The sequence below is a fragment of the Selaginella moellendorffii genome, unplaced genomic scaffold, assembly GCF_000143415.4.
Source record: "Selaginella moellendorffii unplaced genomic scaffold, v1.0 SELMOscaffold_108, whole genome shotgun sequence".
Taxonomy (NCBI): Eukaryota; Viridiplantae; Streptophyta; class Lycopodiopsida; order Selaginellales; family Selaginellaceae; genus Selaginella; species Selaginella moellendorffii.
In genome coordinates this window covers 243,614-257,903 of record NW_003314369.1, presented here as the reverse complement: position 1 = coordinate 257,903, position 14,290 = coordinate 243,614, and the positions used below count along the sequence as shown (strand labels likewise).

General features: G+C 49.4%; 7 protein-coding genes across 10 annotated transcripts; 3 read left to right on the top strand and 4 right to left on the bottom strand.

The window, feature by feature from the left end:
• The first annotated feature begins 392 nt into the window (after positions 1–392).
• Positions 393–2,276, top strand: LOC9631216 (uncharacterized PKHD-type hydroxylase At1g22950). Of its 2 annotated transcripts, XM_024664230.1 has the most exons (9): positions 394–495; positions 566–888; positions 944–985; positions 1,044–1,220; positions 1,274–1,424; positions 1,479–1,565; positions 1,617–1,741; positions 1,793–1,911; positions 1,977–2,276. In XM_024664230.1, exons 2-9 carry the CDS (start codon positions 598–600, stop codon positions 2,098–2,100), a joined length of 1,116 nt encoding a protein of 371 aa, XP_024519998.1. In that variant the 5' UTR covers positions 394–495; positions 566–597; the 3' UTR covers positions 2,101–2,276. The 2 variants fall into 2 exon arrangements, with proteins under 2 accessions (XP_024519997.1, XP_024519998.1); XM_024664229.1 differs by having other exon boundaries at positions 393–495; positions 1,617–1,911.
• LOC9631332 (50S ribosomal protein L27) lies at positions 2,155–3,023 on the bottom strand. Its single transcript, XM_002990349.2, has 3 exons — positions 2,717–3,023; positions 2,527–2,628; positions 2,155–2,468 (listed from the first exon to the last, which is right to left on the bottom strand). The coding sequence occupies exons 1-3, from the start codon at positions 2,975–2,977 to the stop codon at positions 2,268–2,270; spliced, it is 564 nt and encodes a 187-aa protein (XP_002990395.1). The 5' UTR covers positions 2,978–3,023; the 3' UTR covers positions 2,155–2,267.
• A 10-nt stretch (positions 3,024–3,033) lies between these two features.
• Positions 3,034–5,101, top strand: LOC9631331. Of its 2 annotated transcripts, none has more exons than XM_002990391.2 (13): positions 3,034–3,141; positions 3,206–3,270; positions 3,340–3,402; positions 3,455–3,542; positions 3,595–3,665; positions 3,720–3,821; positions 3,864–3,953; positions 4,011–4,118; positions 4,173–4,253; positions 4,311–4,379; positions 4,451–4,516; positions 4,581–4,660; positions 4,717–5,101. In XM_002990391.2, exons 1-13 carry the CDS (start codon positions 3,087–3,089, stop codon positions 4,730–4,732), a joined length of 954 nt encoding a protein of 317 aa, XP_002990437.2. In that variant the 5' UTR covers positions 3,034–3,086; the 3' UTR covers positions 4,733–5,101. The 2 variants fall into 2 exon arrangements, with proteins under 2 accessions (XP_002990437.2, XP_024519999.1); XM_024664231.1 differs by having other exon boundaries at positions 4,572–4,660.
• A 179-nt stretch (positions 5,102–5,280) lies between these two features.
• Positions 5,281–7,779, top strand: LOC9631215 (probable serine/threonine-protein kinase PBL7). Its single transcript, XM_002990390.2, has 7 exons — positions 5,281–6,088; positions 6,164–6,537; positions 6,649–6,781; positions 6,833–7,091; positions 7,163–7,295; positions 7,355–7,444; positions 7,506–7,779. Exons 1-7 carry the CDS (start codon positions 5,836–5,838, stop codon positions 7,623–7,625), a joined length of 1,362 nt encoding a protein of 453 aa, XP_002990436.2. The 5' UTR covers positions 5,281–5,835; the 3' UTR covers positions 7,626–7,779.
• Positions 7,780–8,117: 338 nt separating this feature from the next.
• LOC112342423 lies at positions 8,118–8,450 on the bottom strand. Its single transcript, XM_024664212.1, has one exon. It carries the CDS (start codon positions 8,448–8,450, stop codon positions 8,118–8,120), a length of 333 nt encoding a protein of 110 aa, XP_024519980.1.
• Positions 8,451–8,519: 69 nt separating this feature from the next.
• LOC9631330 (probable serine/threonine-protein kinase PBL22) lies at positions 8,520–11,663 on the bottom strand. Its single transcript, XM_024664227.1, has 13 exons — positions 11,619–11,663; positions 11,490–11,573; positions 11,352–11,425; positions 11,049–11,290; positions 10,459–10,995; positions 10,372–10,401; positions 10,176–10,313; positions 9,776–10,111; positions 9,614–9,729; positions 9,285–9,545; positions 9,033–9,233; positions 8,896–8,975; positions 8,520–8,837 (listed from the first exon to the last, which is right to left on the bottom strand). The coding sequence occupies exons 4-13, from the start codon at positions 11,104–11,106 to the stop codon at positions 8,825–8,827; spliced, it is 1,770 nt and encodes a 589-aa protein (XP_024519995.1). The 5' UTR covers positions 11,107–11,290; positions 11,352–11,425; positions 11,490–11,573; positions 11,619–11,663; the 3' UTR covers positions 8,520–8,824.
• A 46-nt stretch (positions 11,664–11,709) lies between these two features.
• LOC112342431 (serine/arginine repetitive matrix protein 5-like) lies at positions 11,710–14,212 on the bottom strand. Of its 2 annotated transcripts, XM_024664226.1 has the most exons (7): positions 13,717–14,212; positions 12,850–13,635; positions 12,695–12,799; positions 12,554–12,646; positions 12,358–12,492; positions 12,003–12,305; positions 11,710–11,948 (listed from the first exon to the last, which is right to left on the bottom strand). In XM_024664226.1, exons 1-7 carry the CDS (start codon positions 13,921–13,923, stop codon positions 11,781–11,783), a joined length of 1,797 nt encoding a protein of 598 aa, XP_024519994.1. In that variant the 5' UTR covers positions 13,924–14,212; the 3' UTR covers positions 11,710–11,780. The 2 variants fall into 2 exon arrangements, with proteins under 2 accessions (XP_024519994.1, XP_024519993.1); XM_024664225.1 differs by having other exon boundaries at positions 11,710–12,305.
• Positions 14,213–14,290: the final 78 nt, after the last annotated feature.

The window sequence follows — 14,290 nt, the reverse complement described above, 5'->3', positions numbered from 1 at the left end:
GCTCCTGGCGGAAGTCAGGTGGCTGTCGCTAGATCGATTGGTTTGATTTGAGTGATCGATACATCCTTGTTTTGGTCAGATTTTTGAGAGATCGAGTGGCAATGCTGGAGAAAATCTCCACGCCCATGGGGGAATCGCTGCTGGAGACCGATTCTAGCGATCAGCACCACGCCCTCGAGCCGAATTTCATCGATCACGGCAACCCCTGCGAGTTCCTGGTGGCGACCAACACGAACTACATTGATCTAGACGACGACTAGTGTGTACGGTGGGGATCACGGCCGTCGGAATCTAAATATACGGAAAGCCATCCGACCGTTGAGACGAGACCCTTGTCCACGTGGCTTTTAAAACAGAGCTCTTAAGTGTCTAGGGTTAGGGCATTTGGGATTTTTTGGGAGGTGACAGACATGGCGCGTGCTCTGTGAGATTGCGCGCATTCCGGTCGATTCTCCTCTTCTGGAGCTCAAATCCGTGCGCGCGTAGCGTGCGAAGGTGAGATCTCTCGCGCTCCCTCCTCCTCTTCCTTAGGTCGGGCTTGATCTTCCCGCTGTGCGATCATTAGGGTTTTGGGGTTTTGGAGGCATTGTATGGGAGATGGCCGAAGCTGCCGCCGATGCCCATCCCAACAACAAGAGGAAGCACAATCCCAATGGCCTGGCCAACGAGAGCAAGGAGCGAGTGATTCCTCGCCTTCTCAAGGAGCCCAATCTCTCACACGCCCCGGACAACTACGATGATCTCGTCAACATCGAGTACCCGCCCTCTCTTTACAGCACTATGGAGCAGTACCTCCCTTCGCATATGCTCACGGCTCCCAGGGACAAGAAGCTCGCGTTTATGGATCGTGTTCTCGTCAAGTATCGTCCCAATGGAGAGCGTGCCAGGGTAAAAAACTGTTTTTCTTTCATCTCCGTGGTTTCTTACGCAGCATTCTATCCAGAAGCATCGAGAGTACAGGGATAGAGTGAAGGATAAGTATAAGGTACTGTTCCTTTTTTGTTTGTCCTTTCCGAGATCTAAAGTTGAGCTTGTGCTGGCAGCGTCTTCACGAGGATCTTTACACTCTAGACCCGGATCAAATCTTTGTGGAGCCTTTTAGGAAGGCAGTTGAGAATGGCTCCGAGGCGGCCTTGAGGGAGATCCTTACCGAGCATTCTCCGGGAGTTTTTACGTTTACCATGCTCCAGCCCGGCTTCTGCTCGAAAGTCTTAGAGGAGGTGTGTTTTACCTCATATCGTTTTAGTTGCGGCTTAATTTTGTTCTTCCGCAGGTTGCGCACTTTGAAAAGTGGGCACACGAGGTCAAAGTTAGTGTGCTCCGGCCCAACACCATGAACAACTATGGAGCTGTGCTGGACGATATCGGCATGGAGACGATGCTGGACCAGTTGATGATGAAGTTTATTCGTCCGTTTGCAGCACGTATGTCAGGAACATTTGTGGTTACAGTCTTCTTAAGTCGTGTCTTTGTCGCAGTTCTCTTTTTTAACGTTGGAGGTGCCACACTTGACACGCACCATGGCTTTGTGGTGGAATACAGTATTGGGGGAGATCTCGATCTTGGTGAGCAGTGAAAGTGATGAATTGTAGCATGTGACATGAGTCTTGCTTCAGGTTTTCACGTGGACGACTCCGAAGTTACGCTAAACGTCTGCCTCGGCAAGGAATTCGATGGCGGCGAGTTGTTCTTCCGCGGTGTTCGATGCGATGCTCACGTCAACGGAGAAGCTCGCTCGGAGGTACGAGGAGTTCACTCGAGTTCGATATCTTTGATTGAGCATCACCCGCAGGAAATGCTGGAATACTCTCACGTCCCCGGCCGAGCAATCCTACATGCCGGACGCCATCGACACGGTGCGAAAGCCATCACTTCCGGCCAGAGAACAAACTTGATCCTTTGGTGCAGGAGGTGAGTGAAGAAAAAAACGTGTTTTTTCTGCGAGCAGTGTTCTAAAAGTTCGTTTTTTCTGCTAGCTCTGAGTTCCGCGAGCTCAAAAAATATCAGAGAGATTTCTCCGCTTGGTGTGGAGAATGCCTTCTTCGCAAAAAGGAGAGGCGGCGACGCTTAACGAATGCCAAGAGGCAGCCTGCTGCGTGAAGAATAACAACACCACTGTCAATCCGGCAACCATGTACTTGTAAGAAGGATCTCTAGATGCAAATTTTTTTCCTTTTGTTCTTCCTTTCTTTCCACCAGGAATGTTGGTTGTACACATCGCGGCACTGTGACCGTGGTAAGCTTCTTATAAGAACTACGTGAGAACTTTACTCGTCTTGCTTTGAAGTTACAGCGATCGCCGGAGGCTGCACGAATCGAGCTGGTCTCTTGTAGATCTCGACGAGCCGCGCAACTCTGGCTTGCTCTTTCGCTTTCCTCTTCACGCGAAGCGCTCGAAAGTGGTCGCGCTTCTTCACTCTCCTGCTGTTGGGATTCTCGGGAACTTCGATCTTGGGATAGACACTCACCTGGAAGAAGAAAAGCTATGGAACCTCGAGAGCGAGCAATCGACGAAGAAGAACTTACCTTTTGTTTGTCAGGCCAGAGCCTCTCGAATTTGACGACTCCATCGATCAGGGAATAGATCGTGTAGTCTCTTCCCAGTCCTACATTGTTGCCTGGATGGAACTGGCAGCCTACACAGAATTAGCGCTTCTTCTTCCTCTCTAGAGCTCAATCCATCAATCAATCCAATCGAGGGAGAGATTGCTCTTACCTTAGTTCCTCTCTGGCGGATGATGATAGATCCCGGCTTGGCAGTCTCGCTGCCAAACACCTTGACGCCCAGCCGCTGCGCTTGCGAATCGCGCCCATTCTTGGTGCTGCCGGTACCCTTCTTGTGCGCGGCGTGGATGAAGAGCGGCAGCCTCGCCGGCGCCGTGAGGAATCGATTCCTGCGCTGGAGCGCGCCATCGCTGCCGGAGAAGAGGGAAGATCCGAGAGAGAGGCCCGAGAAGGCGGAGGCTAACGACGCCATAGCCAGAGCTCAATGAACGGCTCACGATGAAGGGGATAGCATTGAAAATTCTTAGCTTGACCTAATCGCGAATGGCAATTTAGGGTTTATCGATCGAGCGCCTTGCTGGATGGCAGTGCAGGCCGGAATGGCGACATCCAAGCTCATCATTCTCCTTGGAGCAGGTAATCGATCGCCCCGGCGCTGGAGCTGTGATCGGCCGATTGATTGATTCGTCGTCTTTGGCAGGGATGACTGGCTCGATTCTTATAAAGAATGGGAAGCTCTCGGATTTCTTCAAGGATCTTAGCAAGGTTTTTAGTGCTGTTCTTGGTGGATTGGCGTGGCAAATTCGTGTTTTCCTTTTTTCCTTGCAATCGCAGGTTTTCTCGAAGCACTTGAAAGAGGATGACAAGGATGAAGTGACGGAAACGCTGGCACAGCAAGTATGTGACAAAGAAAAATATCTTCTTTGCTGATGCTTTCCACTGTCTGTAGGTCCAGCGCTTGACCAGCGATCTAAGACAGTTAGCTGGCTCCAGGAACATCACGGTTGTGAATGCTCCTGGCACCTCTGGGCAGTCAAGTATGATCGAGGGTAGTTTCTTTCACGCGTTTTAACTTGGAATTCTATGCAGGTAATCTTTCCTCTCTCGCCATGCCTGCGCTCGTCATTGGTGTTGCTGGATATGGATACTTTTGGTGGAAGGCAAGTACTTTCTCGAGCATAAGAAGCTTTTGATTGAGCTTTGCTTGCTTGCAGGGCTGGTCATGGACGGATGTCATGTATGTCACCCGTCGAAACATGTCGAATGTGGTTGCGAGCGTGTCAAAGCAACTAGATCAAGTCTCGGCCGCTGTTACGGTAAGTTTGGATCGTCCGTGACCCTCTATAATTTTCTCACAGGCAACGAAACGGCATCTAACTTCACGGATTGATTCGGTCTCGAAAACTCTGGACGACAGTGTTGCGGTTCAGGGATTGATAAAGAACGAGGTTGGGAAAGCGCGTCCTTTGTAGCTTGCACAGCTTGCTAACGAGTTTACTGGCCAGGTGTTTGAAATTCGTGGAGATGTGGCTCGTGTTGGCGGGGATATTGGAGCTGTACAACAAATTGTCGAGGGCTTGGGCAATCAGCTCGACGATGTACAAACCAAGCAGGTTTGTCTTTCACTTTCTTCGTGGTTTTCTTTGATAGTAAAGTATGATCTATAGGACTTTACAAACCAAGGGATTATCTTGCTTTGTCAATTTGCAAGGAGATGGGAAGAGACTAGGCGCCAAGAACTGCCTGGGGTACGTAGCCTTTTTTAAAACTGTTGCGCGCGAGGATGACATGACATCTCTATCTAGATTTCTCCCATCTTGAGTTTGCAGAACGGTGAAGCCAAGCCCGCTAGCGGTGTCGATAGCATTCTACAGGCAAGAAAATTCGGTTTTTCTTGGACCTTTGTAACTGGAATCTAACTTTTTCTTTTCGTTCGTTGTTGCAGGGGCTACCTCCGCTGCCTAAAGCACGTCTAGAGCGATCGGCATCCGCTACTGGTTCAGGACTGAAGGTAGAGTAGAAAAATCCAAACCTCCGTCTTTGCTACTTAGCCCTTCCATCGTCAGGAACTCCAGTTCATCTCCGATGCGCTTTCTGGAAACTCTGGCGATAGCTCCAAGCTCCAGAGGACATTGACACCGAACTTGTCATTCAGGTATGCGCTGTTTGCCTTGTAAGCTATGCTATCGTCCTGACAATATTCTCTACCAGGCTGCAAAAGACTTGAATATGTGTATAAATCCACGGAGGAGAATCTGGCGGTGGTAGCAGTGGCAGCGAGCTCTTTTCATTCTTCTTTTCTCGACGCCAGGCAACTCGGGCACATGTTAGGAGCGAAGTTCTTCGACAAAACAATGGCGAAGTTCTTCGAGAAAACAATGGAGGAAGTGAGATCCAAGAGCTTGCCTTGTCAAAGGTAACAGTTTTGCTACGTGATGGCGCTAAGATCCCAGGAGAGAAAAAAAAATGGAACCAAAAAAATCTTGTTGTAAGTAGTATATGATATCTGGGAGGAGGCAAGACCAGAGTAAAAAACCGCGAAGACCAGAGTAAAAAACGCGAAGAAATGCGAAGAGTCAATCCAGAGGCATGTGGGAAGTCCAGTTCTTACGGCGGTGACATATGCCGCGAATCGGGCTCGCCCAATGAGATCTCGCCACGTCATGCAGGGATATTCGAATTTAAAATTAAATATGCTTTCTTCCGTCTTTCTTCCATGTGCATGGTGGCGTGTTTTTCTTCTGGGAGGGAAGAGCGCCAGAAAGAAAAAAGCAGTAAAAAATGGAGGAGAATTTTCGCGCTGTTTGATCCAATTCCAAGAGCTTCCAAATCTCTTCCCATTCGAATTCGATTCCACCAGGACAGAGAGAAGCGTCACTTCCATCTCAAAAGTTTGTTGCCTTGCTCTTGTTGCTTTCGCGATGCCAGAGATCGCCAGTGCCACAGCCTTTTCTTCTCCTCTTCCTTTCTTTTCTCTAGCTCTGGAGCATTTGGATTTCATCCGCCGTGTGGTCCTTCCATCCACCTTGCCTCGAGCGTTCTAGCCGCTTTCTTTTCTTTCTTTTCTTGCTTCGCGTAATTGGCTGGAGTCTTAAACCCGCAGTGGACTTGGACGCTCGCCCTGTCCTTGTGTACCTCGCGCATTTAATTTTCGGAGAGCTTCCTTCTTCCCTCCACTGCGCACTCGCCCATCTTCCACTTTCGCCCCTCTCTCCCTTTCATACCAGGAAGGACGTTGAGAACGAACGGAAGAGGAAGAGGAAGAATGCGGCATTGATCGTAATTGCTTTGCTCCGGAGCGAAGAGGAGGAAGGAGGAGGATTGATATTTATGGATCAAAGCTCTAGTCCTAGTATCAGTCCATCCTCGCATGATCTAGCGCAGGAGTATCATGATCAGCCTCACGACCAAGCAGGGAAGAAGTTCACGACGACGACGATGCTGGCCGTGGGTCTGGGAATCTCGTCCTTCGCCGCCATTGCAATGCTGCTCCTTCTCATCTACCAGAAGATCTCGCACAGGAGAAAGAGGAGGAGGACGAGCAGGGGGGATTTCACTGCGGCAGAGGATTTCATGACACAGCGTAAGTACTTAGAGTTTTTCTTTCCAGGAATTCGTGAGAGATTTTGATCGATCGATCGGTTCGCATTTGCCACAGGGTCGGACAAGAGCACCACAGAGTGTATGCTCATGAATCACTCCTCCAATAATTCCTACAGCTCGCCATCCCCAACTCCTCGTCCCGTTTTGCCGCCTCCATCGCTGCTAACTCTCCAAATCTCCCCTCCTCCAAACAATTGCTCCGGTGCCGGAGGAGAGGAGCGCGATCACATCGCCATCAAGCGGCCTGGACCACAGCCTTTCTCCCTCCACCAGCTCCAGATCGCCACGAACAGCTTTAGCGAGCGCAACATCATCGGCCGCGGTGGATTTGGCTGCGTCTACAGGGGAATCCTCGCGGATGGGAGGGTGGCGGCGGTCAAGAAGCTCGATCTCGAGGGCAAGCAGGGAGAGGAGGAATTCTGTGTCGAGGTATATCACATTCTTCCCACATTCTTCGTGCTTGAATCATCCATTACGTACTCAATCTTCTCATCGATCGATCATGGAATTCATGCCAAAGAAACTGATGGGTTTTGCCAGATCGAGATGCTGAGCCGAGTCCAAGCTCCAAAGCTGCTGGAGCTGCTGGGCTACTGCACGGAGAACGAGCACAGGCTCCTCGTGTACGAATACATGGCCAAAGGGAATCTCCAGCAGCATCTCTATCCGGACGGTACATAGTGCGTGAACTTAGCTTTCATTCTTTGATCTCTCTTTCTATCAGAGGATGACCATGGCTTTGTTCCACTCGACTGGACGACGAGGCTCAAGATCGCCTTGGATGCCGCCAAGGGTCTCGAGTTCTTGCACGAGTTCGTCACCCCACCGATAATCCACAGGGATTTCAAGTGTAGCAACATCCTCCTCGACGACAAGCTCAACGCGAAACTCTCGGACTTTGGGCTCGCCAAAGTGGGATCCAACAAAGTGAACGGCGATGTCTCCACCAGGGTTCTCGGAACCCATGGCTACGTTGCTCCAGAGTATGAACTGGAGCATTCTTCCATTGTGTTTTCACTAGTTTTTCTCACTTGGGTGATTTTGTCTTGTCCAGGTATGTGTTGACAGGACACTTGACAACGAAATCTGATGTTTATAGCTTTGGAGTTGTGTTGCTCGAGATTCTTACTGGCCGTGTGCCAGTCGATATGAAACGACCTGCTGGGGAAGGCGTGCTTGTCTCTTGGGTAGGTTCTCGATATGAAACTCGAGCAATTTGCATCACATTTTATGTGGAACTTTGCAGGCGCTTCCCAGGTTGACGGACAGGGATAAGCTGGTGGGCATGGTGGATCAGGCTCTGGCAGGGCAGTACTCCATGAAAGAACTCATCCAGGTGATTTGTCGATAAAGAATACCTTGACAAGGTTTTGATTTTGTTGTGTGGCTACGTAAAGGTGGCGGCAATTGCTGCGATGTGCATACAACCGGAGGCGGACTATCGGCCGCTCATGATCGATGTGGTGCAGTCGCTGGCACCACTGGTGAAACAAAGGCTTCAAAATCGAACCGGGTGAAGAAGATCAGCAGGGTCAATCATAAATATCGCAAAACGATGAGTTTTCATGTAGATATTTCTAACTACAGAGATGTTTATAGAACATTTGTTTTCACAAAAGGGGAAAAAAGAAGAACTTATCAATGTGATCAATGACTTCGAAGTTCCAAGCTCGATGATAAGCTACTGCTATCTCGCCTCGCGGCAAATATCCCTTAGAACACACAAGTTTTGCAAGTTTATACTGCTGGGATCGAATCCATAGCGAATTATGGGATCGATCGATTACCAGCCTACAACCAAAGGAAAAAAGCTCTATCCGATTGGATCTCTTAACAAGGCTTACATGCTGATCGTTTGTTTATCTAATTTTCGGACATTAGGAAGCCCTAAAAGCTTTTCACATTTTATTTTAGAGTCTTTACATTTCGTTTTCGCGGATGCTCTGTTTTTAGGGTTCTTCCTTCTCTCTCTAGCTCTCGCTCGCCCGCTCGCCCGCTCGCTCGCTCGATCACCACCAGCGGTAGCACAGGCGGAAACATCTAATCTTGATCCACCGCACGCCCCTCTTCACCGAATCGCCCACTCGCCTCCTGGAATCGAATCGCTTGTACGCCGCGACGCGCCGCTTCCTCTTTGCCTCCGGATCGCTGGAATTCCACCCCAGGCTCGCAAGCCGCAGGGATCCGCCTCTCTTCGTCTTGGCCGCCCTCTTGGATTGCCCGTGATCGTCCGCGTCGTCGCCGGCATAGCCATAGGAATAGGAATGCGAATTGGGCAAGTAGTGCCGCGGGTAATTGTAGCTGGATTCTGGCGCGTAAGGCTGGACATCCATAGCCCCCATCGATCGAGTGGGACGATCGAGGATTAGAAGAGGAATGGAAGAAATATAGGGGAGAGAGAGAGAGAGAGAGAGAGAGGGAGGGAGACCTCACAACACGTATATTGACTTTGCGCTCAATAGAAAGATTCAAAGGAAATCTCCACGTCGCGAGAGAAAACGCTGTAATTGGGACCCTCTTTGTGGCTCGATCGTGCCAAGATCGAAGGCCTAGAGATGGGATTTCTCTCTAGCTTATGCCTTTCCCCCCTGGGCCCAAGCAAATCAATCGCCCAGATCCTCGCCACGATGCGATTCGAACCCACGACCTCTGCAATAGATTCTTAGACTATTCCCCCACATGGTACGGTATCTTTGCGCTACGTAGGAAACTCTTATTAGATCGTTAACCTGTACAAAAATGGGAGCAAAAGATACTGGGAATGCGAAGGAGATCTATGGCGCTTACCTCGGAAGAACTCGATTTGGAGGGAGAGGGAGAGTTGTCCTAGACGGTGATGAATGCGTCCTGCTGCTATCTTGCGGCTCCTGGAAGAGAGAAAACCGCTTATGTAAATCAAGCAAAGAGCTAAAACTTCTACTCACGTAGCCGGCCTTCGATGTTTCCACGGCTGCCTCGAGCGTTTCGTTGATCTCCTTGATGGTTGGACGATCGTTGCTGCTCTGGGCGGTACAAAACACGGCGATCTCCACGATTTTTAGAGCTGCGGCGGCTGAGAATTTCCTATCCATCAGCGGGTCAGCGAATTTGTGGATGTCTGATCCTCTCTCGGCAACTCTTTGGGCCTGAGAAAGAAGAAAAGGTAACGAACTTTGCGTGAAGTGGTTTCCACTTACAGCTCTGACGAGTGAGTAACGGTGTTGTAGATTAAAGTCAATCGGCTTTCTTCCGGAAACAAGCTGGAGGAGAACGATTCCGAAGCTATAGATATCGCTCGCCAGCGTGAGCTGCCCCCTTGACATGTACTCCGGATCCAGATAGCCAGATGTTCCCTTGACTTCTGTGAAAACGTGCGATTCCTCCATCGTTATGAACTTTGACAAACCAAAATCAGAGAGTTTGGCTTCCATATTGTCATTGAGAAGTATGTTGGTTGGCTGCATAGAAAAAGAAGAAGCAAATATGAGCTCTTTTCGCAAAAGCTACAAAGAAGAAGGTTCCAAACCTTGACATCCCGATGAATAATTGCTCCTCCCACGTTGGTGTGAAGAAAAAACAGTCCTCGAGCACTTCCGAGAGCAATATTGAGACGTTCTTCCCATGTCAGAGGAGGTCTGTCTCCTGCGCAAAATAATCAGCAAACGATCCATGAAAAAAGGTAGCTTACCAAATAGCCATTGCCACAGGTTCCCGTTGGCACAAAACTCATACACGAGGTAATAACCCTCAAAGGACTGGCAGTAGCCCAGGAGGCTCACCAAGTTCGGATGCCTCACTTTGGACAAGCTCTCTACTTCCTGGAAGAAAGTGTCCGCCTTTTTCTCTTTGTCGATGTGCTTGATAGCCACAAGCTGTCCGCTGGGAAGAACACCTTTGTGAACCAGTCCAGCACTTCCTGAGCCAAGATAGTTTTCACTGCTAAAGTTTCGGGTGGCCTTCCAGATTTCTTTCCTGGAAAATCTGTAAAGTTCAGTGTGCAGCAACTTGCCTTGGTCCTTTGGCTCTGTTTGTTACATAAACGACGCACAATCAGCATGAGGTTGGCTGATTTTATTTTTTGACGATACCTTCGAAGCTGCTGGACCCGATTTTGTCCGATTCCTTCTTTGATGCATACTTCCGACAAAAAAACGAAAGCAATACGAGAGCTCCTCCAACTGCTATAAAGCTGCAGACAAATATCAACGACGTTTCCAATACTACCTCTGCACACGGCACAGAAAAGGCGATGAGGATCATAAACTTAAACTCGGAATTATGTACCTCGTTTATGGCTGGGAGAAGAAAGAATTCCTGATAAAGAGGAAACGCAAGTATCAGAAATAGAGTCCGCTTCTGTAAGCTCCTTACCAAACACACTCAGTTGAGTCAAGAAGCTGGCCCAAGACTCGTTCCAGATATCTCTGCTGATCACGCCAACAAGGAGAGAGGTTGCACAGTTATCCACCGAATCGTTGAGGTTGCGTGCCAGTTCCAAGGCGCTAGTCGAGAAGTTATGAAGACATCCGGCATCGTTTCGGGGCCGCGTGCAAGAGCTTAGGACATCATTGAAAGTCACCTGTGCCGTTGTCAAGTTACCCAGCAGCTCGCCCATGGTACCGAAGTTGCAGGGTAACTGGTAAGCAGTATAACGGGGTGGCGCGAAGTTGCAGTAGTCGTAGCTAATTCCCAAGTCCAGGCTGTGTGTGGCTTTCCAACAAGCTTGACTCAGTGTTTCATTCAAAAACAATGAGGAGCCTCCTGTCTGGTTGGTGTAGACGGCAATCACTCGAGACAAGTAGACCAAAGCGTTTTTGCAACATTCGGATGGCTCCAAGCCACTGTCTGGTTCCGACGAGCAGCTGTCGAGCTTAGTGTAGCGAACGGAGCTGAAGTTTAGAGGACAAACTGGCACAAGAAGAAATATATCAGAACTTTGTATACAGAGAGAGATTTAGTACCTTGTGCTTGAGCTCTCGCCATCCCCAAAACCAGCAAGCAGATCCAGATGAAATCCATCCCCAGTTTGAACAAATGCGAGCTGCAGCAGCATCGGCTGCAAACGGCTGAGCAGAAAGCACAAGAGATTTAATTGAAAAGATCTTTGTCGTGACTGTCATTGAGATTTCCGTCACAGCCGTCTGCATCTTTGCATAAACCGCGTCAAATAAGTCGTGGTGATGTGGAGAAGAGAACACTACAGCTGCTTCACCATCCATGAAAAGATTGCAATAGTTAATTGTTCGGCAATATATGACGCTTACGCTAATGTGCAGGTGATTATAACTTGAAAGCCAGATACAGAAAGCGAACACTTGGCAACCCTCCATTTCAGAATCTGTACGAAAAGTGAACATTTTAGACAGCAAAGCAGATGAGAAAAAACACTTCAAGAAACAAACCGGCCATAAAACTGTCCTTCGCTTTTCCCCAGACAGTTTGTACGCTTGGAATCATGCTCGTCGTCTTGTCGTATCACGACTTTGCTGCTCAATGATATGTCAGTCAAGGTATGGATTTTTAAATATCACCTGAACTGTCGTCAATGCGGCTGTGTCTACTACAGATCCAGATTTTGCGCCTGAATTTACTGTCACCAACACACTAAGAAAAACGTGGAGAGAATCATCATATAAGAAATATTTTTGACGAGCTTATTTCGGGACCAATGCCTAAGCCACTGGTCTCACGTTTCAAAATTCAGTCCTGCAAAGATGTATCCTGCCTGCTCCTATCCTTCCCTCAAATCGTATTCTCTGTAGCGCGGGCTCCTCGGATACACGAACGCTGTCAAAGTCAGCTAGACTTGAAGACGGACCTAGTGAGTCCCAGTTAAAATCTGATATAGCAGTTGCAGTTGCCTGGAAGTCCAAAAGTTGCGTCAGTACACCACCAAGTACCCGAAATGAACGTACATCTGCCGAATCTGTTTCCCAATCCAACCAAGGGGTCACTACGCCATCTGTATTTACTGCCACTGCCCCTGTTTTCCACCGAGGAAACTCCTCACTTCGGCTAGGCACCTGCTTTCTTGACGGCGATTTCCTGTGGCTTGTGGCATTCCTGGAACTTTGAGCAACAAGCCTCTTTCCCGACTTCGACGGTCTTCCATCCAGTGATTCTTCTGTTTCGGACGTCGAAATAGAAGCAAACTCTTCAAAGTACTTTTGTGCTTCTTCGTCAAGGGCCTTCGATATAGTTGCTCTTTCTTCAACACCCTGTACAAAATACCATGTTAGTGGGTCGTTTTAAAAGTATACAAGCTTTTACCCTTCTAGTTTTACGTTTTGGCTGCTCGGCGGGCTTATCATGTGAAGGTCTGCCTTTGACTAGTTTGGCAAGTTCATGACGCGTTTCTTCTTCTTTAGCAAGTTGTGACAGTAGCTCCTGAGTTCTGATCTCCGACTATAAGTAGAAAAAAATTAATTAAAAATAAAAACACAAAAAACAAAACAAACAAATGTACCTGCTCCAATTTTTCTGCATACTTTTGTCGAACGTCTGACTCCGCTACATCCCCTTTCGATGCAACCAGCGTTAGCATATCCTTCTCTAAAGACTGTGCGTGTGTTAGCGTAATATTTTTGCTCAAAAAACTTATATATACCTGTTCGATTTCCGCCTTAAGATCGGCTACAGCTTTGCGGACTTCTTCACGCATTATCCCATAGAGGTCGGCTTCATCGACATCTCCAGCCGGGGGATCCATTGGCTGCGAAACAAAATAGTAAACACGGACAAAGAAAAGAAATACACACAGACCTTCAATTGTGCATGCACAGCTCTGATTGTTCTTTCCTCGGTTTGGATGTCAGTTCCAGGGTGTTCCCCAGCAGTGCCGCCTCGATGCCCCGGGCCTTGCGACTCACTTCTCCTGTACCTACCGATAGGCTCCTTTGAGGAACTGCTCCTCCTTGGCTCTTGGGATGTACTCCTGGATGTAAAAACAATGCCTGCTCTTTGAGAACTTCTGCCTCGTCGTTCTGACTCGTCTTCCTCATCCCTGTTCCCCGCAAGTTCACGTAGCTCGTTTCTTCCGTTCCTTGCACCGGGTTCTTTCGAGGTGCTTCTGTCACGTTCCTCGTTTCTTCCGCTCCTCGCACCGGGTTCTTTCGAGCTGCTCCTGCCTTGCCGGGGCTCCTGTGACTCGCGTCTAATGCTTGGTTCCTTGGATTGGCTTCTTCCTTGCCGGCTCAAACTTGTCTCCCGACCTCGTGTGTAGACTCCGGAGTCACTACTATTTAGCAGTAATTCGCTGGAACTTTGCCTGCCACCCAATGGTTCCACGCTCTGCCGCCGAAGACCAGGCTCCTGCGACTCACTCCTCCTGGGCCTTGAAAAGTCGCTACTTTGCCGCCTGAGACCAGGCTCTTGCGATTCGCTTCTACGCCTCACTTCCGGACCTCTCGAGTCACTCCTCCGGCTGGGCTCTATACTTCTCTGCCTCCCTCGTGCGCTTGCAGTACTTTGCTGGAACCGTGGAATGGTGGCGGCATTGCGACTTATCTCCGTCTGCCGGAACCTATCGATGATACTCGAAGCTTCACTCTAAGAAGAAAAAAAAAACATAAAGTACGCATCAATCATCAAACCATACTCCAGTGAGATTAAAATACAGAGACACTTCACCTCTGAGTCACTGGCAAGATGGCGATTGTAAGGCCCGGGCTCGTAGCTCTCCTGGTCCGAATCCCTCTGAGACGACGCATCCTGATAGTTGCTAGTGCTGTCCAGCACGGACCCCGATTCCGAGTGGCTGCTCCCCCTTCTATGACCCTGGCCCTGGTTTTCTTGAAATTCCCTCCGCGTCGTGGATCTAAACGCCGACACCGCCATAATCCCTCGCTTCCGGATCTACACCCCGCCTAGATCGTGCCGCATTGCCGATATTTCGAGCTGGAATCCCTTCCCTGCGCATGCACGGCCGCGAGTTCTAGCTCTACAGTACCTCTAAAGACCTGGCGCCGATCCCTCCAAGGCGGCGATGGCGCGATGGCGCGCGAGATTGGGGCGCCCTTGGCACAATGCGCGCCTCGCTCTCTCCCCGCCCTGTCCCGCCCAGGGATGACGCCGACGAGCGCACAGACAAAACAGCCTTGATAGTGGAGAATGGCCCGCCCCGGTTAACCGGGCTCCGTTAACTTCCGCTAACTTAACGGAGCTTTTCAAATTAAAGTGCCCTAGGGTTTAGGGTTTTAGGGAG